The sequence below is a fragment of the Nelumbo nucifera genome, chromosome 3, assembly GCF_055504915.1.
Source record: "Nelumbo nucifera cultivar China Antique chromosome 3, China Antique-T2T, whole genome shotgun sequence".
Classification (NCBI taxonomy): Eukaryota; Viridiplantae; Streptophyta; class Magnoliopsida; order Proteales; family Nelumbonaceae; genus Nelumbo; species Nelumbo nucifera.
Genome location: NC_142651.1, coordinates 24,081,673 through 24,104,547, shown reverse-complemented (window position 1 = coordinate 24,104,547; position 22,875 = coordinate 24,081,673). Strand labels below are relative to the sequence as shown.

At 38.4% G+C, this 22,875-nt stretch overlaps 1 protein-coding gene across 3 annotated transcripts in view; it reads right to left on the bottom strand.

Annotated features, from left to right (window-relative positions):
- Nucleotides 1-6,634: 6,634 nt before the first annotated feature.
- The window catches only part of LOC104602551 (Metallo-hydrolase/oxidoreductase superfamily protein), a 68,564-nt gene continuing 52,323 nt past the window's right edge, over nt 6,635-22,875 (bottom strand). Inside the window, exons 8-13 of one of the 3 annotated variants that reach the window (XM_019198766.2) lie at nt 15,734-15,807; nt 12,099-12,144; nt 11,281-11,390; nt 8,210-8,384; nt 7,253-7,367; nt 6,635-6,892 (exon numbers count right to left, since the gene is read on the bottom strand). In XM_019198766.2, the coding sequence (XP_019054311.1) occupies nt 7,293-7,367; nt 8,210-8,384; nt 11,281-11,390; nt 12,099-12,144; nt 15,734-15,807 (480 nt within the window). In that variant the 3' untranslated portion in view covers nt 6,635-6,892; nt 7,253-7,292. The remainder of the gene's footprint in view (nt 6,893-7,252; nt 7,368-8,209; nt 8,385-11,280; nt 11,391-12,098; nt 12,145-15,733; nt 15,808-22,875) is intronic. The other 2 variants (XM_010266295.3, XM_010266283.3) reach the window with 2 other exon arrangements.

Sequence of the window (22,875 nt, the reverse complement as noted above, 5' to 3'; positions counted from 1 at the left end):
GAGTGGGCAAAATTGGATTTTTAAAATATTATAACAGTTATATGCCATCATGTGATTATGAACAAAGGGTGTATTTATCCTATTTTTTAGAAAACCTAAGGATATTTTAAGATATTCTTAGAACATGGAGGTATACTTGGTCCATTTTTCGTAGTTTAAATATTAAACCCTTAAGAAAATTATCATTAGCAATTTGGATTTAGTACTCACAAAAAGGTCATCACAACCTTTTGCAATCATACATTATATACTTGAGGTCCACTGACCATACTATGGAGAGCCCAGGGCTCTGCAGGTTTAATCCCACTTCATGCTAAAATCCAGATTCATTTCAGTGGGAGTACCCGCTGGATGCCGAGGGTAGGGTATGAGGGTATGACATGTAGCTTTTGTCTTTTTGAAAGTTGCAAACTAGATATTAATAATTTCCCCCTGACCCTTTTTTTTTTTTTTTACCCCTGACCCCCTTTTTTTTTTTTTGGGTATTCGGTGATATGTAACATTAATAATTTCCCCCTGACCCTTTTTTTTTTTTTTTTTCAAAATTCTGGTTGCAGGATTTGATTCCGTTCAATGCTGGAACCAGCTAACATTAACGTGCCAATCGGCCCATCCCTCGGTTGAGATTGGATCAAGGAAGAGAAATCGCGGAGTTGAAGTTGACCTCAGCCCATTAAGGAGATGGCCCATTGCCAGCTCACCTCTTATGTTTAACAACTTAACAAATGATGCATGATATGGTGGCGGTGCACTTGCACCGGGCCCATCTGGGAGGATGGATTAGCTCAATTTGATATCCTCTACGACAGTCAAAATATATGTGCCCACAACTACTCAATCTCACACTTATATATTATGAGTCCGGATTTCTTGCACACAAGAACCTTGCCTATGTCTATTCACAATACATTATTCCCAGTGAATTGGGAACATCTCCCCCTGCATAATACTATGTAGAGGATGAGATGTTCTCCATGTGTGGCTGCGATGAATGTGAGCAAAATTTTCATGGGCAGGAAATCCAGACTCATATACTATGACTGGACTGGCGTGGAACAAAGTGATTGGCCCCCCATTGCCATTATAACAGCTTTCAGATTCAGCTAAATCCCACCTTCCCATTGGGTGGCTCTGGCTGTCGATAGGCTGAGATTGGTTTCGGCTTTAGGTCCTTGTACATATTGGGCTATAGTCCGTACCTCAATTTAGTTTGAGAGAAAGGAGAATATAGGATTCAACTCAAATTATTGACCTTGTTCTACTAATATAGATGCAGCATGCAGGCCGTGGCCCAAAGCCTGAGGGTTTCTTCGAGTTCATTCAGCCTACCAGGCTGGACCAGTCTTAAGGCTAATGAGGCTGCCATTCTGCCTTTCTGACTGCAGGTTATTTAGTCAGCTATGAGGCTGCCATTTTTCTTATTGCGTGAGTATGCTGGAGCCACCGAGAGCAAAGCAAATTTGTCAATATTAGTTGGTACTCAAGAAAAACAGAGCCATTTAGCCATGCAGTTTCTTTTACAATTTTTGAAGGAAACGATCTACACATCTATATAAAAGAAAATTGTCAATTGAAGACATTAGAGTTGTTAACTTATTCTTCTGTAATTCCCATAGAATGAGTAACATCTATAGCTAGAGCTAAATTGGGCTACACTACTGCGGGGGAGCCAAAGAACGTAGTGACTTTTTTTTTTTTTAAATACACAGCGGCATAAATTTCATTCATCTTTAAATCAGAAGATACAATCATGGTTTTCAAAATCAGATCGAACCCGATGGTCAGATCGGAAAAATTGGGAATCGGTCATAAGATAATAAAATCGCTTTTTGGTTAAAAACCGTTGATTTGGTCAGTAAACCGTTGATTCAGCAGTCGAACCGTTGATCTTGACAACAGTTTCTGGCATTTTTTGTCTTTAAATTTTGTATTTTTTCTGTCAGAGCGGGCCATTCATTTGGACCAGATGGTCAGACCGTTCAACCCGCCATTGACCTGGTCGGTCGAACCGTTCAAACCATCACCGGCCAGGATTCCGGGTCTGATTCAGTCAAAACTGTTGACTTGGTCAAGAACCGTTCGACCCAGCCGGTTCGACCGTTGACCTGTTCAACACGACGATCAGATTACGGGTTGCACACTCAATGCATGCAAAACTTTCGAAGACCATAACTTATTTATACATTATTTATTGCTAATATATATGTGCTGACATGGCATGGTCTGAACCGTTTGATCCAGTCAGTCGAATTGGTGACCCACGATGAAGAGACAAAAATGGTTCGGCCTCTAGCTCAATTCTTAAAACATTGGTGAATTCCAAACACTCCAACAAATTACAAGGTCTATTATACAAGCAGAGATGACATATCGAGCTAATTAACCGGTGAGCAACCTTGTTTGCTGATCATTAAGCATGAGAAACCGAGGCAGATGGAAGGTGAAAAAGGATACTTCTGCAATTCGCAATCAAAGCATCCACCAACGTAACATAAGCTTTGCTGGTTGATGCATCGCCTTCAATAACAAAATGAGTGATAGACAAATCTGCTGAAAATGTAATACCCTCTAAAAACGCATGGGACATCCACTTCTAGCCACCATTAGTTGGTTTAGCCAAATTGTTTTTAGTGATGCCGCTTTAGTTCCCATTCCCCAAAGGGGCCAAGCCCTATATGCTAGGACTCAGGTTGTGTTTGTTACCATTGCTGTTTCTAGGTGAGACGTATTGGGTTTATTAATACAAATCAACACATATGTGGAATTGATCATTGACCTTTATGGTTGAAAGATCAATGGTACCAAACACTACCCCAGCCAGTGGATTAATAGGTTAGTGATGTGCACACAGAGTCCACCGACACACAATATAGCTAGAAAGCCTGTTTTCCCATGATTTAAACCCATGCCTCCTTAATACGAGGGATGCCTTACAACCAATTTCACGTCAAGTAGATGGGCTCTATTTGCCTTGGATGAAAAATTTATTCTCATCCTCTGTTTGCTTGGATGGGCTCTAGGCTCTAGAGATGGCAATTTGACTATATTACATTACATAATATAATATAGTGCTAGGTAGTAGGTTTCAAAAAAGTAAAAATAACCAGGGCGGGGCGGGACAAATTCGGAGATCCCCATTCCTCGTAGGGATGGGGATGCGACTGGGATTTCTAACCCTGATGGGATATTTGAGTTTGGGGTTGGAGACAGGTCACACGAAACCTGGCCCCGCCTGCTATTTCTAATTCTTCCACCTCTATACCGTGTTGGTAAGCTCTTATAGTGATGGTGCATAATGATTTAAACAGATTGGAATTGTCGCCACTAGTGAGGGGGGCCTCTACGATTTTTGCATTCCTTCTCGGTTGCGTCAGGAAATATTTCTTGAACAAAATACAAGGGCTTCTGAATGGTAACCAAGTACCACATTTGATATTTTTCAGAGGTCGAAGCTCCGTATACCTAGTGTTGTACAATCCAAGCCCGCATCAACTCCGCTTGAAATTTTTATTGGGCTTGGATTTTGTTTTCGGACTGGGTTCAAGTCCAAGACTTCGGAGTTTATTATTTTTTTGACTAATCTAAGCCTAGCCCTTAGGTAGCCCAAATCGAACCCGACCCAACCCAACTATACACAGAGTCCAAGATCTAAGGTAAGTGGCAATTATTCCTTTTCTTTCTTTCTTTTTCAACTGTCCTTCTCACTCTCTCCTCTAATAATATAACATAACATTCCAATCTAATGATCAAGATGTAATAAACGATGGAAATTGAACTCAATTGTTTTGACCCATTCAAATCGGATGGTTGAAGTTGACCCGCTTACCCGAGAACTGGAGGGAAAAGCAGTTTTGTTTCAGATTCGGTTTTTAAATCCTTGCCGATCATACTGTATCAACTTAATACTTGCTAACAGAAAGTAGATTTTTTTTCCCATTACTGAAACCACATGCAAATGCAAGTGACTTTCGTCTAGTAGGAAAGGTCAATACATTAGCTGATTACCATAATTTAATCAAATAAAAAAACCTGCTACTCCTTTTAGAAAGGAGAAAACGTTCTTCTTCACTGTGGTCCATGGATAACAAGGCCACATCTCTCATATTTCAGAAGATCTCAAAAGTTTATATCACCAGTGACATAACCTTAATATCCTAAGTACTGGAAAAACTTCAAATTTTTAAAAATAAAAAGCGAAAAAACTTGGGAAAATGACAGTTCAGCCCAGGGTCAGAATTTTTAAGCCCAAAGTACAGTTGGAGTAGGTGATAACTCGGAATTGATGCCAATTTATGGGCGGGCATTGATGCATAGATTGGGGGTATTTAACATTTTGAATGTTTATAGGTCTGTAATGAAATTCAGAAATCTGCAATGAACCCGTCCATACTTTTCCAAAAAAACTTTCGCTGTTTGAGAGGCTTCTTGTGCATGACAATTTACCAATTAATGCATCATGCAGAGGAAGCTCCCAAACAGCCCAAACTGTTTTTTTTTTTTTTTCTTCTGAACAGCGAAAGTTTTCTCCCAAAGTAGTGGTAGTGAAGAGTATCAAAAGGCAATTTTATAACAACCTGGGCTGTTTTTTCTCAAATAGCCAAAATTTCCCCCAAAGTAATGATCGCGAAGAGTATCAAAAGGCAATTTTATTGGACGGCACATAATAAACACCCAAACTTGAATTTCAAAAGGCATGGTTTGTAGTTTGTACCAACACCGTCAATATGTATCAATAGCGGGTTTACAGAGGGCTTTGTAAATTCTAAACCCTATCTGCCCCACTAGATCTCCCAACCCGTACCCTCCCCAAAAGCCTTGAGTGTTGAATTTTCAAAATCCAAACCCTCCCCTCACATGAAAATGCAAAACCCTCCATGACCCTACCCTCCCCACATTTGAGAGTGGGACAGGTCAGATTAGCAGGTTGAGTCTAGAACTAGCATTTAATTTCCCATTATTTCCTTTTATATATAAGCAGCAAACAAGCATAACATGAAGAAACAATAAAACTTTTAAATATTTAATTATAACATGCAAAAAAACATAAACGCATGCATACATACTATCTATATATATATATATATATAAATATATTAAGCTGAATGTGTACATAAGAAGGCGAGGATGAGGGAAATGGAATCTAACAGTATTTTTTGCCTTTTTTTCATAAAATTACAAGAATGCCACTCTTTACCAATTCTCTCTTTTGCTTTTTTTTCTTTCAAATTACAAGAATGCCACTCTCTCTCCTACCAACTCTCTCTCTTACAAATTACAAGAATGCCATCTCTCTCTCTCTCTTTCTAAATTACAAGAATGCCACTCTCTCTCCAACTGAGGGAGACCTCAGCTCAGCATCTCGGTTGCTAGGGGACCTGAATCAAATGTAGTCAAGTTTGAGTCAAGCCGAACTCGAACTTTTGAGCTCAAGCTCTAGTCTCCAATTCAAATCGAGCTCGAGCTAGGCGATACCTCGACCACCGAGGGAGACCTCGGCTCGACACCTCAGTCACTGAGGGAGATCTCGGCTCAACACCTCGACAACCAAGGGAGACCTCAGCTTGGCCATAGCTCGACACCTCGCCTGCTAGGGAAACCTCAGCTTGACACTTCAACAGCTGAGGGAGACCTCGATTTGGCACCTCAACAATTGAGGGAGACCTCGACTCGAAACCTCGGCTCGACACCTCGACAATTGAGGGAGACCTCGGCTCGAAACCTCGACTCGACACCTCGACTTCTTGAGAGACCTGCAATCAAAGGTAGTCGAGCTCGAACTTCCGACCTTTTGACTCGAGCCGAGCTCGAGCTCAAGTCTCTAATTCGAATCGAGCTAGAGCCCGATAGTTTATGAGCAAACCCCTACAACACAGGGCCCCCTTCCACTTGTATATATGTAAAAACATGAAGAAACAATTTTGCCAAACTTGAAATTTTTGGGATATATACATTTATAGATGAAAATCGCATCTACATACATGAACCATACATACATATATATATATATATATATATAGATAGATAGATAGATAGATAGATAGATAGATAGATAGATAGATAGATAGATATAGATATAGATATATGTATATTGGGTTCATACTTTTCAACCCTAACCCTAAATCAAACTTCAACCTGACCCAGGCTAACCTAGCCCAAGTCGCAGCCCTAACTGCGGGGTGTATGCAAGGTCTATTGGTCGTACAATGGAGAACCTGCTGAGTTCTGGTCTGCAGGGTTGATCTTGTGCCTCCACTTTGGTAGGGATGACAAGTTGATATCTCAACAACCAGATCATAGGCACAGATAGGATGGCGTACTCCGTTGATGCTTTGGGTGGTCCACAACCAGAATGAAGTGCAACTCATGCCGCTAAGACACTAATAGCTAAGTAGCATTTTTTGGTAGGTCATAGGTGGTTGCCCCCTGTGGACTTTCTTCACATATAGCTGTATAGGTTACATGCACTGAGATTTGCCATCAACTTTGTTCGGTACATAGATGAATGCTATCAGCTTCATCCAATCAACTGCATCCCACATATTTAACCTGTCCTATTCAACCTTTTTGCAATATTTCCCACCTACCCCCGCCCGCCGGAAACAAAATTGTCATTCGGCCAAAGAATAACCAGAAGTAAAAGAACGAACTTCTTTTGCAACAACTTACGAAATTACATTCATTATGATTTTCTGAAGTGTTTCCATTAGCTAGAACTAAGCTTGTATTTAACAGCATAGAACACACTAAATGCAGCCACTATGATGGTTGTGAGAAGTTGAACTACCCATGGCTTCTGATTCTTAAATAAAACATTATTGTTTAGGTACACCCATATCCACCGAAATAGAAAATGTAGACCACAAGTAGTCTGAAACTTTTGGACAGAGAAATCCTGCACAGAACAATTCTGACAGTTCAGTATTCATGTAAGGATGCAGGATCCTAACCCACACTGAATAACTGAGCATATAAGCAACCTTGACTACACAAAAAGCAAGACTATACAAAAATGCAATGCTTTCAGTATCTAAAAATGTGCCAAAAGAAGACTACACAAAAAACAAAAGAAAAATAGGGGAAAATATCAAAGCAGCCTTTTGTTCCCAGAAAATGCAATATATTTGGTATAAGATGAAATTATGAAACAAAGTTTTCAGCATTCAAAAATCTATAAATAAAGTTGCTGTTCAGATTGGTCAGATGAGGTTCATAAGTTTGTTCCATAATATTTATCTAGGTAAGCGATCCTAACCTACATAGAATGTGGTGGGTTGGAAGTAGAGCAGCTTTTCTCATTTGGTCACCAGACTATTCACCTTGGCAGCAAATGCAACGCAGCTGCAATTGAACTTTTCTAAGGAAAACTCCTGCACTCTCAGAGAAATTGTATGATATCTTGATCAGTTAAGGAATAGGTGAATATACGGATTCTACTTTCACAAAATAAGGAACCATGTTCCTTACTCCCCCATATTTTTTCCAAGACAATTTGTACTTCTGCACACATGGAATGGTGGCCTTCAAAAAAACATTTTTTCACTAAAAAAACAGGGCATACATCATTTTGTCAAGGGAGAAAAAGCACATAACCCCAAACAGACAGGACATACATACTTTTAACTAATTAGAAGACATGATTTCCTTTGTTAAAGAAAAGTGACTATCAACACTTGAAGTTGTGTGCATATCAAGTTAATAATATTTATGTTTCAGGAGAACCTTACCAAAAAAAAAGAAGTTTCAGGAAAGTAGATTAATATTCTTCTTGCTGTGTTATGCCAAAACAGGTTATACTCTCTTAAGACTGAACCATAGACCTAGTTTCAGCACAACACTTGAAGTTGTGCATAATTCCATGTAATACATGTCCCGATGTCCCTATAATCTAAAACCTGTTCCACATAGAGAGCTCTCTGCTTTAAACAGAAATTTGAAAATTGGGAATCACCATCGACTTAGTAACGCATGAATGAGGAATGTAAGAACATGCCCTGGAACTGAACCCCATCTCATACGAAGGAAATAATAATACCAAATTATGCTGTTATCAATACCATGGATTGTTCGGCTCTACATGCTTTTTCCCATTAAATACTTCATAATTCATACAAAGAAGAATGGAAAAACATGCAAGACAAAATAGCCCTATAGCATTTATTAAAATTAAAGAATTTTCTCCATGAAAATTGTTTCCCCTGATAGATATTACCTTCGGTAGCTTATCTTGACTGGCCAGATGATCCACATGAAGCCTCACATTTGATGAAGCAGCAAACCAAACACGGGGGTTGACATCAGAATATGTTTCTGCCACTATGTCAAATAATGTCTCTGCTCCACTTTCTATGGCTTTCAAGATGGATGATTCCCTATTTCGGCGATTTCTGAAAATAAACTCATTGTTATATTGGAGGCTTAATGTTTGTTATAGTGAAAAATTATGATTGATTATTGATAAGCTATGCACATACAAAAATATGAGTGAAAAATGTCCAGTATACTGTGAAAATGAGATAATTCTTTCCATTATTACTGAAACCACAAGATAGCCAATGCATAAATCAGATCTGCTATGTGCTGCATACTCCCAAGATATTCTAAATCTCCCCGAAAGAGTGACACTTCCCATGCAGCACAAGGGACATTGAGGATGAATAGAAGGCACTGATTCTTCATTCTCCCACACAGTAAGTATTTATTTTGAACGCCAGATAAGATGATCTATTATAAAAACCTCATTTTGGAATGTGCTCCCACCACTCTAACCAAAATCTCTTCAGCGGCATTCCTTTACACCCCACACCTGCCAACACCTATTCCAATCCTAAATATCCCTATAAATTTGTAATAGGCCTATGTACTCTATTACAACTTGCACAAGTCTATTTTCAACAAAACTTGAGTAATTATCTACCTTCTTTTGGTATACAAGGAGGCTATCAAAAGGGAGTAGTACAACCCCAGAAGTAGTGGTGTTGGACTTCACATGTTATTTTTGTAATATCTTGGATCTAGGATTACAAGTACAAAAGAGCTCCCACAATTTCCCATGTTTCTCATATTTAGGTGATTGGTCAACTTAATGGGTGGGCCTAAGAGATTATTTGGTCTTATTAATCAGATTAAACATATAATCCCAACTATCTGTTTCCACTGTATTCATTGTAAAGAAAAGTTCAATTAAAGCTCAACAAGATATCTGAAAATAATATATGGACTAGACTAGAGTAACCAATTCTCCCCGGAAGGGCCATACAAAAAAGTTGCTATAACCCTTAGTGTAGACAGTCAAACCAGACTCCTTGGATGGCTATTTCAAAAGGAACCTAGAACCAGCAAAGATTGGAGGTATCTTGAGGCAGACAGCATTTGTCTTCTAGGCTTTGGGCATCCTATTGGAGAAGCAGATTTGATGGCAGTGGAAGTTAGAACTCTTCTCAGGTAACTTGGTTAATGTCATTCAATGGTGACAAGGGTGAATATTGGACTGTAAAGCTTAGAACACTTGCGTAGATGAAATATAGGAATCCTTGGTGAGCTTGACTTTTCTTTTCTTTTTTTTTTTTTGGTACTTGTTAGCTTGAGTTTTCAAATTAGATAGATTTCTATGGAAATGAATTCTATAGCTGATAGAAAAGAAGGACAAGATTGAAAAACAAAACCTGTTTGAATAGAGAAGTTGGTGAAACTCTTTCAACCCAATCTCCAGATTGTTGTGATATGGAATCTAGTTCTGCAGCTCTTACTGAAGAAGCTGGGGAAATTGAAGGGGAATTGCTGGGGGAGGAGGATGATTCAGAAGAAGTTGAAGAAGGAGAATAGGAAGAAGAGAGGGTGGAACTTGATAGAGTTAGAAAAATTGAAAAGAAGATGGGCCTAGAAAAGATAGTGGAAACTAGAGCCCAAGCTTGTAAGATGCTGGGTGTATATGCTTTAGGAGGGGAAGATGCTACAAGAAAGTTGTTTCGGAAATTAGTACTGAACTACCAGGTGAGTGATGGAAGTCCTACTTCAGATTGGTAAATTGATGAGGGTCTTGTCTTAGGGCTGTGTCTTTGGTCGGGTTGGAAGTATATTTGGTCTGTTGAGGGACATGGGCTGTGGAAGCAAGTTGTAGGGATGGATTCTAAGGGATAAAGGAAATTGTTGTTTTTGTTTTTTCCTCTGGGTCTGGGAGTTGTTTGGTCTTTGGGATTTGCCTTTGTTATGGGTGACATCTTGTCACCCCCTTTTGTACCTTTTTTCTTCTTTAATACGTTTCCTTTTTTTATTTATTACCAAAAAAATGAATTCTATAGTTGATACTCTTGCAAATTCAGATATTTGAAAGGCTTTTATGTATACGGATCTTGAGTATCACATAGTCTTTTGTAGTGGGGGAGGGGAACTGTTGTGCATCATTGTATATCCTCTCACAAAACTCTCCTGCTTTTTGATATATAATATATACAAGTTAACTTTGTTAAAAAGAGTCAAGAGTCACCTAATCGGACTGATAGTTTCAAGGACCTCCAAGGTTTCATGGGTTGGGTAGCCCGACGGTCCAGCCCATTCTAAGTCAGGCTAGGACATGAATTTAGGCCTGCGTGCTTGGGCTCGAGCCGAAAATACCGGGCTCGACTTTTTTTCGGGCCGGGCTCGGGCTTTCTCAAAAAATCCCATGCCAAGAAGCCCCATCCCAACTTGATAACATATTATATAGCAAAAAATGCATTTTATATAATAAAATATACATATAATATGTTCTTTTCTTTGTTCCTCTTCTTGTTCTTCAAGCCATAGTGGGATCTTTTATTATTTTTGGGTTTTGCGGTCTTTTAATATAAATAAATTAGTTTTTTTATTGAGCAAAAAAAGGAAAAAAACGGGCTCTGGCTCGGGCCTGACTACTCTGTTAATATAGAGACAAAGCCTGGCCTGGACCCACCCGGCCCATGAACAGGTCTACTTGTAACTACAAACTTAAGATGTCCCCGTTTAAATATTACAAGAAAGGAAGCTCTTTGTTAATTAATTTGATGAACCAAGTTCACATGCATGCCGAAATGCAGCAGCAAGGCCTACCATAGAAAAAAATATGTATGACCTGTCAAGAGACATTATATTTTATGTCCTCATGGGTTTTTACACAATTTCAAAATCCCTACATAATTAGTTATTTTCCATAGAAACTTTGGTGACAAAATCCTGGAAAATGGAAGCAGATAAAAATGTATCATTGATTGCGCCTTTAAGATGCTAAAAACAAGAGAAAATTAAAACAAGTTGTCCGTTTCATACTTGAGATATCCACAAAGCATGTATTTTGGCCATACGTTGACTCTCCCATGCATGGGGATCAAAGCATGTGGTGAAAGATCCAGGAAATTATAGGTTGTTTGGAAGTAGTCCTGCATGGAAAAGAATTTTAGAAACTGCTGAAAAATAAACTACTAAAAAGATTAATTCCATTCATTGTGCCAGAACTTCATATTATCCTTTCGAGATGATTTGTAGCATAGAACATTTTGTTGCACTCAGATTTTTTTTTTTTTTTTGCATTTTATTAAGCTGAATAATTTAGGTTTTAATTTCTTGCACATATGGGCTTTTAGCTATTTACATATTCCAACTGCTAGCTTTTTTTGGGAAAGATTGCAATACATGAAATACAGAACTAAGGCGTACTGGAATATAAAAACATGTCACATCCATAAGTGGGCCTATCATCTAATGGACATTCTAGATCAACCACATCATCCCTCCAGATAGCTGAATAGACTGTGTACAGTGACTTCTTTTTGTCCCATATACGGATGTATTATTCCAAGAGAATAGAATAGAATAGTGTAAAGTCAGAAATGTAAAGTGGTACTCAGGAAAGTCAGAAATGAAAGAATCATATATAAAAGAAATCTTTCATATCACAACCTATTTGTTTTTACTTTGTTAAACCGTTTCATCCTTCAGGGAGCTCTATATTTTTCTGGTACATTATCTCATCATGAATATAGGAAAAGGAAAGCTTGTATATATTACTATGAAAACCAAAAACCACTCAAACCAGGATTATGTCAGAAATCTATAAAAACCATTTAAATTTTTAAAATTTAACTTACCTTCATGTTTCCACCAGAAGTGAAGTCTAGAACAGCACTTCCTTGCCTGAAACAAATCCAGTACAAGGGATTTTAGTAGAGAAGTATTTAAAAAAAAAATGATAGAATAACGGAAAAATAAAAAAAAAAGAAAAATGCGCAAAATTAGTAGCAAATGAAAGCAAAAAAGGGCCTAGCTAATAACACAAGATCAGAATTATTCTTCACACTCTTTTTGAAGTGGACAGAATAGAAATGGATCCATGATTCAATGTTTTTTGCCATAATTATCCAGAATGTTCTAATATCCTGTTATTCTCAAACACGTTTTGTGATTCAATTGGAAGCTGCAAGTATTAAAGATATTGAGACAAGAAATATCAATTCCCATGATTTTCTCAACAAAAGGAATAAAATGGAGTAGATAACCTTGTGAGTCCTCATTGCTTTGCAAAAGACAAACTCATTTTGAGACCAAAAGAGTAAAAATCTTACGTAGAGATTGACCATTCAATAAAAACAACAATGGGGCATAGAAAAAAAAATAACAAAATAAAGTCAGTCTGGGCAAGCCGTGGTAGATTACTTATTGCATCCTTTGACAGGTTTACAGGCATGTCCTAAGTATGACCAGTCTTTGATGTATTAGAATTAGCTAAAATAAAAAACCAGCATGAGATCTATAAACACTGATTTCATTGCCTTTTCTGTGCTTCTTTGCCTTCTGTTTCTCTTCTTGGTTCAATCAAGAAAAAGCTTGGTTAAAAGATATGAAAAAGAGAAGGTTATGGAATGATATGACACCTGAATACCTCTGTGCATGGCTAGAGTACTGGTGTAAGACACAATATGTAATGGGTATGACACCAGATACTGCTCAGACACTTCTAGATAAACTCTATAGAATTAACACTTGTATGAAAACTGGTATGTTTTAATAAATCATAACATTAAAAATTTCTGTATATGTTAGAAATTTAATTAAATTTGGAAGAACATTATTGAAGAAACATCATATATTTGGTTATATCAGTTAGACCCTCTTTACAAACCCAAAAAATAAGATAATGGATCTAAAAGGAAGGAAGAAATGGTCCAAAAAAACCATTAATTCACATTCTCATCTTGAAGGAATTTCACAGGAAAACAATTGGCAAAAACCAAAAGTGGGATCTATCAAGATGCAATTTTTTTATTGAAATTGTAGGTGTCTTAGGAATGGTTTTTAAGTTTACTAGAAATCTACCGTCATTTTGAAATTATTATTTATGGTAGCTTTCATATTACTAATCATATTAATTCTCGTAATTATTATTTATAATAAAATCACAATTTACTATTTTTAGTCATTTTTGGAGTCTTTACATTTAGTATTAGCGGCAATAATATGGTGTTATTGGAGTTCATTAGGAGTTAGATTCCTTGTTTGAGTGTCTCTATGGATTACTTATGTGTGTCTTATTTCTAAAGCAATTAGAAGTTATCTTCAGTCAGTTTTTTTTTTAACCAGATTTCATTAAAGAAAGAAGGGGTACATGAGAAGATGTACAAAACAGGGGAAGAACCCCAAAAGATTACAGAGGAAACTTGTCACTATACAAATGATCCAAAAACACACCACATTTGGCTAAGCCATCTGCTATATGATTTAGTTCCCTAGGAATCCAAGCTAATTTTGCATTTAAACAGTCCAAGGAGTCCCTAGCCTCTGCCAAGTAGTGGCTCAGTCTCCAAGGTCCCCCCTTCTTATCCCTCAACCATTTTATAGTATTTGCTGAGTCACCTGCAATGATTAAGTTCTGGATTCCCAAATATTTTATTATTCCGATTCCTGTGAGAGCATCCATCACTTCAGCCTTTGCAGAATCAGCCAATCCAATTGGACCACTGAAAGTCCAGCATATGTTACCCCTTTCATCCCTTATTGTGCCTCCAATTCCGGCTAAGCCAGGATTACCAAAAAGCACTTCCATCGAAGTTTAGGGTCACCACTCCATCACTGAAAATCTGGTTGTCTCAAGGTCATTTGATGAGAGCGAGGGAGAAAGTCTTGAGTCAGTTTTTGTCCAAATTGGAGTCTATAAAGGGACATCCAAGTTCATGTTAAGTCTACAAAGAGAGTCATTGAAATTGAAATTAAGAAGAGTTGATTTAATGAAATAAAGTCTGGTTTAGTGAATTGTGGTTGTTTCCAAGATTTTTTTTTTCCGTTTTACCCTCTCTCACCTATTTCTTCTTCTAAGTGATATATCTCTTTGCTGTTTACCCTAATAGCAAGAGTTATTCTCTTTCTTTCTCATTTCTTGCTTTGATATGTTATTCTCATTTCTTGCTCATTCTTTAGTGGATAGCGAGCTGTCTATTGTTTCTCCATCCCTATTATTCATCCCCAATCACCCAAAACCCCTCCTTCACCCCACAAAGCCCACCAGCAGACCTGAAATTTGTAGGATCCCTTACCCTGTCCTACATCATTTTTTTATGAATTACCCTGTCCTACATCATTTTTTTATGAATTACCCTGTCCTACATCATGTGTCTTGAGAAATGACAAATAGAAAAGCATGATAAAAGCATATTATATGGAAGACTTTTCAACAAAAATAAAAGCATATTATATGGAAGACTTGTGCCTGCATCCATGTCCAGATTTTAGGAAATGGAGAGTCATACCCTCATTTCCCATATCTAGATCCATGTCAATATCCATATTTGGGCATCATAGATGGAAAATCTAGAACTAGGGTTTTGCAAAATTATTTGAGAGAGAAACTAAGAGGTGGGGAAGGTGGAAGAGAATCCAATTAAGGTTTTCTGGGTTACAAGATTACACTGTAGTCTTTGGTTTGTGTAGTTGGATTTTCCAAATAGGGACTACAATGGAGGGACTATAAATTTGACATTTAGGGACTCACAGGAGGGGTTGTTCGGTTGTTCCTCGGTGCAATGGTAAAATCTAAGGTTGACAAGTATGAGAACGTGAGCTCAACTTTTACAGCAGCTACATCATGCAAAAAAAAATGCTATAGGTTAGGTCCATACCTAATGCACCGCTCCCAAGACCCCAGAGGCCCAGGTCCAGCATTGGCTAATAGACTTTTTTTTACATTTAGGAACTCTCAATTCTCAAAGCCTTTATTGTTCTCAAATGTCAAAAATGCACCACTAGGGATGATCATGGGTCATGCCATGTTTTTACAAGAGCATTTTGAGCTGCATGGGCCCAGCTGAGCTAAGCATCCAAGTTGCCTACATAAGTTAATAAAACTATTTTTTTAAAAAAGCTTAAAATTTAAATATAAGTTTATATTCAAGTTTACAAAAAACACAATTTTATATAATACATATATGAATATCTGCATATATATTATAAATACTATATATAAGACATATATTATATTATATATATTAAATTTCTAAGTCAGGCCAGGCTTTCTAGGCTACTTCCAAAGAATTAAAGAAATGGTTTGGTTGACACCATAACATGGAACCAGAATTCTCCCTTGAACATGGAAATGTTCATCTGATGGGGATTATAGGCATGAGAATTAGTATAATGATCAGTAGATTCCATAAACTGTTAAGTGATTGGCCTTTCCTTTTAGCATCTATAACAGGTAACTTAAAATGAGATTATTTCTTCAAGAGAATCTTACCCTACACAATGATCCCCTAGTATTAGTGAATGAGTACTGACATGAAGTAGAGCCATGTGACCATCTGTATGTCCCTGAAATTGGAAGAATGTATTGTTAAATTGCTGAATTGAGTAGCAGCATCTATGTCTCAAGTTAAATAATGAACTCAGTATCCCGGAAAAGGTTAAAAGATAAAAATGCAAACTAGTCAATGTGGAGATTCTGAAACATGCTGCTGCAAGATGATGTGTATCCTTTTTTATTGGTAACCAAAAATTATCTGTAATCTGTACTAGCAAAGTATTCCTTGAATCAATTAAGCCACCACTAAGTGCTTAACCCCACAACAAAAATAGCTGTACCAGAAAGTGCTATAATCCCCCAACATAGCTGCTCCCTATTTACCCATTGTTTGGTCAAGTTGTCTGCCAAACTATTAGCTAATCTTGGAAACCAATTACAAAGCATCCAGTTCCATACTCAAGTGATTGATTTCCTTAATATACACCAATACTGCAATGGTCCTTGACTTCTACTTTTGAGCCATCTCACTACAACCCATGAGTCGCCCTCTATTACCACATCTCTAACATTCAGTAATTGCCAATTTTAGTCCTTGGAGTACAGTTAGAAACTCTGTTCTGCCCTTTGTTGAGTTCCTCACTCATATAGGTCCTAAGAAATACTGCTATTATAGTTCCAACATTGCCATCTCTACCATGAGTTGCCTTCTATTACCACAACCCATGAGTCACCTTCTATTACCAAATCTCTAACATTCAGTAATTGCCAATTTTAGTCCTTGGAGTACAGCTAGCAATTCTGCCCTTGTTGAGGAGTCCGGATCTGCTGACCACAACACATTGCCGGTCACATTCATCCAGCCGCACATCAGAAATATCTCTTGTACTTTATATAGACGATGTTCCCATTGTGTGGTTGGATGAATGTGGCCAGCAATGTGTTGTGGTCAGCAGATCCGAACTCCTAGTTGAGTCCCTCACTCCTATAGGTCCTAAGAATACTGCTATTATATGTTCCAACATTGTTCTTTCAACACCCCAATTGTCAGGATTTCCCATGCTGCATACATCAAAGCTTAGTTTGATTTGACTGAGAGGAGGACCCCAATTCATCTTCACAAAGGATCTCAGCATCGATGAGTTTGCCACATTGAGCCAGCCTCTCAAGATGTCATTGGTAGGGAATATTCCCTAGTTTTGAGCCAATGAGCCACTTTTATCAAAATATTTTCAATAATGACCTCTTTCCTTTGTGATTTTTCCAAGAAAACTCTTGCATTTCTTTCCTCCCAAATCGACTACAAAAAAGCTGACCTAGTACATTGTCACATTACCTTTCCTCTCTTGTGAGGACTGAAGAAAAAGCTTTTAAAGATGGTTTGTACATCACCCTGATGAGTCCACCTACACCTTGATGACCAGAAGGTGACTTCTGGCACCTTCCTTGCATCTTTCTTCTTTTTTTAATAAAACTTTATTTTATTACCAAAAAAAATAGAGTCCACCTACACCCATTAAGAGTAAAGAAATAATCTGAAGTGCTAGAGACAAGAGGGGAGAAGATTAATCAGTGATAAGTATCATTAGATTTCGTGAACATTGTTTCAACAATTCTCTATTTAAGTCCATGAACCAACCATTTTTTTTATGAATAATTAAAAATATTTTACACGTTTATTTTTGAAAAACTAAGGATGAAACTGGCGCTGGGAAATCTAGGAGAAGTTGAAAAGCAAGAACATTACCCATCATTTCAATACTTTCTTTTTCTTTTTCTTTCCATAAGGCTCATTAAAAAGAATAAAGGGGTAAATATCAATAAAATACAAAAAGGACAAGAAAGAGGCATCTAAAGAAGCCCTATAAATGGACAAAGAAGGGCAAATGAAATGAAACAGGTAACAATACAAAAAGAGGGAACTTGAGGCTTAGAGTAACCCAAACATATCATCTTTAATTGCAAAATCTCAATTAGTATGAAACTCAAGAAAACCAGCACCCTTAAATTCCTTGAGGATGAAAAAATCAAAAGAAAAAATGTCAAGATAATCATGTCTTTAAACAGGGCCATCCTCCATAAACCAGACCATGCTACTTTGAGGCAATGCTTTTTCAGGTAAAATATCCTAAACCTTCTTAGTAAAAAAATCTCTAAATTCCTTGAGGATGAAAAAAAAAAATAAAGAAAAACATGTCAAGAGATCTCTGTAAGTGGGGGAATCCTCCACAAAATGGAACCACGCTACTTAAAGGCTCTACTTTGTGTTTTTCTTTTTTTCTTTTTTGAAGAAGGCAAGGTAACACTTTATTGAAGACCAAAAGGCTATTACATCACCAAAAGAACTGAGGAAGATTAAAAAAAAAACTCTTTTATCTTTCTCTCTTCTTTCTTTTTCGCTTTTCAAAACCCTTGGATCTTTTAAATTTCTATAGTAAAACCTTAAAACAAAGCATAAGTGATACATATAATGTATAATAGAATGTCTCTACACATGCTAATAAGATGCAACCATAGTAATAATGTTATAATAAAGCACCAGGCCTTGTGATTTATGTTGCCTAGGCTGAGACCTAGTCACCTAGACAGGCACCTCTCTGTTATAAGTCAAGGTGTTCAGGATAGGTGCCTTTGGTGCATAGTAATAATATTACCAAGGTTCAAAATATCGATACATATCAGGTCGTATCGGCCGATACACCCCTACAGGGGGTGTTTCAGGGTCTTGACCAGATCAGGGGGTGGACGGATAAACCGACCCCTCTGAACCAGATTTGAAAAAAAAAACTAAAAAAATAAAGAAACAGCTACCAATACACTCCGATACGCCTCTACCGGCATATCGGATGTATCGATATTTTGAACCTTGAATGTTACAATAAGGCACCAGCCTTGTGATTTCTGTTGCCTAGGCCGGTGCCTAGTCCCCTAGACAGGCACTTTTTTGGTATAAACCAAGGTGTTGAGTTGGACACCTAGGCAACACCTTGACAGCTATGGCCCCAAGGAAGCAGATCATATTGAGTTGTACTTTATCCTCTGAGAAGAAGTCCCAGATCATAGACTGTTACCAGGGAAAAGAAGCAATGATTTGCAATCATCTAAACTCCTCCCTAGTAAATATCCAATGAGCCACCCATGGTCACCAAGTCTAGGAAAAAATTACCTTCCACCTTTTTTAAAATTTGAAGATGTTCATATCTGCATCTTCCTATAGGATGCAAAGCATTGTTGCCATGGTTCATCTCCACATGATCATTCTACTTTTTGTTTAGGCAAGGGAAAGAAAGGCTCAAATAGGCCCATTAGATTTAATGGGGGTTCCACCTGGTGCCAAACATGAGATAATAACAGGCAATCAGGCATCAGTAGCATAGGAACATCATCATCATCATTTAAGCCTTATCCCAACTATATGGGGTTGGCTACATGAATCCTATTTTTTTTTTCTGAAGGATAAAGAAAATTTCATTAAAAAGAAAAGGAATACAAAAGAAAGGTGATAAGGTAGGTATCACTCAGGAGAGAGACATAACCAAAAACCCCTACAGAGATAAAAGCAAACCCAGATCAAACCCACAGCCACAATAAACCAAAGCCAAACTCTACCAGAGAACAGCAATCATCCCTAGGAAAGACAATGGAACCCCTTGAGCTGAGACCACCAACCACCAAACCGTTGGACCAACTATGCCTCTACTTAGCACAAAAAACAAAGCCTCACTCTTCATCAACAAGATCGCCTTCTTGCCCAGTATCCTCCTCATCCCAAACCTTGTCTCCTTCCAAACGAGCTTTTTTATTCAGCTTCTCATCTCTCTTTTTCCTCTTAAACTCCTCAAAGGCCTTTCTGTCAAATTTCTCACCACCCCAAAAAAAATAAGCCCAGGCTTTTTCCAATTGTGCCCTCTCTACCCACTAATTTCTGAAGAGTCCCGCAGCCTGAATCAGCGCCCTTCTTATCGCTAGTTCATAACAGCAAGTTCTCTCCCGGATCAGGACCATCAGCACTCGCCTTGTTAACTAGTTGCTCCTTCCCTAAGTGGAAATCCGATGATTGATCCTGCTTCGTAGACCCCTTTTGATCGCTTTCAGCTGTCGTATTGCCTTTCCCACCTTTCTCTTGTAAACCCGTTTGAAGTTCTTTGTAGGACCTCTCCCTACCAGACCTAGTTTCAGCCTAGAAAAAATTTTCATCACATGCACAACATTATGAGTTCTTGTGCTGCACAATCCTTTAGTAGTCACCTCATTAGCCAGCTCCTTCTCCTTTTCCTCAATCTTGTTTCTTTGACCCAAGTCTACACCCAGCTTTCCGACCATCACCTCCTCAAAGCAACAGTGGCCATTGGAATGACTCTCATCTTTTCCACCTTCAGCTCCACCAACAGCTATAGTCTCTTCTTCCTCAGTCACATTTTCCTCTTCAGTTTTATCCTTTGCGCTGTAGCAATCCCTCCCATCCTTTCTCCTCCAACCCCCAGACCCCTTAAGGACATTCTCCTCAAGGGTCAACGGATCTGTAATTTCTGACACGAACCCCGGATCTTGAGATTCCACATCTGCAGTCCCATTCTCAGAAGTGTTAAAATTCACTGCAGGCTTGCTTGCAGCATGTAGATGTCTCCCAAGATCGTTTTCCACAGAAGAAATCTGGCCATCCGCAAGCCAATCCATTGTTCCTCCCACATACCTCTTCTTACTGCTCTTATCGTACTTGGCCATCACCCAGACCCACTCCTCCCCCCTTCTCTTTCTAACCTCTGACGTTGGAGGCTTCCATACAATCTGCTTCTTTTAAAAGTTAATTTGTTAGGGCCTAGATTCGATTTCTTAGGCACTATACCTTTCCTTTTCCAACTGGTCTCTCTACTATCACTACAACTTGTTTTCAAAGTATGAACTTCACTCAGAGCTCCGTCTGGGCGAGAAGTTTGTATTCAACCAAAGTATCAAACTGGGTAAACAGGGATGATGATATACTGTTATTGTTATCCATAAAGTGGGCCGTGTGCCTTTTTAGCAATTCACATGAGCCCAAATTCTCACACCCATTTGAGTTCTTGTCTGGGCTCATAACCTGGGCTAACGCCTCCACCACTGGGGCCGAGTTAATTGGGTCCCCGACTCTCCCAAACATCGACCTATCACGGATTAAGTCCTCATCCGAAATGGATTTCAGTAATCAGGCCCCACCCCTAGTTACTCTTTTATAGTTATTCTCACTCGTCAAATTAAAGTTTTCTCTAGGGAGGTTTGCATTATTCTCATTTTCAAGACCTGCCTCGAGTTGGGCCCCAACTTTCAGCTGCTCTCCTTCCAAGGACCACACATCCTTAATGGTAACAAACTCCTCCTCTCCTCTGTCTCCACGCATATTCTTTGTTTCCAGATCAGCATCTTCTTCAACCTCCTACCCATTCCTCCATAGCAACATTTCAAATTCCGTGACCAACCAGACTTTGGTGCATAGACCGTTGGCAAGAATGTTGATCGCCCAAGGAACGTCCTACAGCAAAATTCCAGTGATCTTCATCTTCGCTGCTCGCAAAACAGACACATCAACTTCTAAAAGAAATCACCCCAGAACCTGTGCAATCCTTTCAAAGGAAGCTTTCTTCCATAGAGTGAAAGGTAGGCCAAACAACAATATCTCAAAAGCTCTGGCCACTACAGCCACCTTGTTGCAAGAGAACGGCCATTTTTCTAGTATCACCACCCCCATTTCAATCTCCGTCGACCTAAAGTTAATCGTTTTCAACCCTGCATCCAGAATGGCTCTTCTGTCATCAACGGGAAAAACTGAAACCCCAGAGGAAACTTGTAGTTTCTTCATAATAGCCTCTACAATCAATTTCCAGTTAGGAAGCTTGTTCTCAGCCTTAACGATCAACTTTCTTTCCCAGCCTCTAAAATTGTTTTCCAGTACTAACCTGTGAATCTTTCCTAGGCTAGCCACCAAAATTTGATGCTGCAAATCCTCTTGCCGATTAGCCTCCACGGAAAGTTGCTGGGTTCTCTTGCTCATGGCACTCAGTCTCTCCTTCAATCCAAGGACTCACGATGGGGAGCTTAGAAGGTTCTCTTTCAATGAATGTTGGAAACTTGTAGATAGCCAAATCACCATCCTTCAGCTCCAAAAAACTTTGAAGCTTCTGAGACAACAGTCTCCAACCCCAACCTTCTGGGATACATATTCGTTGATATCTATTTCTTCCAAAAAATGTTGTAATCTCCAAAAACCACCCTTTCAGCTCTTGTTCCTATGCTACCAATGGATATGGTAGAAAGCGAGATTTTGCCATTCTGTTCTGTTTAGTGCCATATCCATCAGTAGCATAGGAACAAGATCTGAACATGTAGTTAATGGTTTCATCATATTCTTGCATAGGTCAAACATGTGGGGATAAAAACCTAATCATTCATCTTTTTTGGTGTAAATTATTGGTAATAAGTAATCTTCAGGATTGTTCCCCAACAATCCAACATGCCCTAATCTTTTGTATAAGAACTAGCTATATAGCTTTAACAGAAAATGTTGGAGGTTTAGAAACAGTGTGACCATTCTATATCTCATTGCTATCTAGCATATTGAAAAGGAAGAAGATGAGAAACTTCAACTTGAATCAGCTCACCAAACTAAAGAATTTCTGCATCCCAACTCAATTAAAACATCCTTAAAGGATCTAGGAGGTTCATTATATATCAATATTTAATACCATTCTATCCACCATGTGAAGATCAAACTAGTCAATACTTAATTATGGATCAAAGCTACATGCCATAGATAAATAGCAAGCTTTAGTTATTCTATCTTACATGGACACTTCAAAATGGAGTCCTACTCTTGTTAGACAAGCATGGACACTACCAATGGCAAGATACTTAGACTCTGTTTGTTTTTCGGTAAATGGAGACGGGTAAATTGTGGGTCCCACAGTAAATTGCTTTTCCCTTGGTATCACTGAGATGGACAAGTGATACCCATCTCCCAGGTGGGTAAGTCACTTTCCCACCTGGGGGGAAAGTTGCCAAAATGTTATGGGACAAAATTGTCCCTTCTAATAATGACATTTTATGGGTAAAAATGGTCATTGTTTAACTTACACGGGAAACATTTTTGATCAAAAGAACACAGG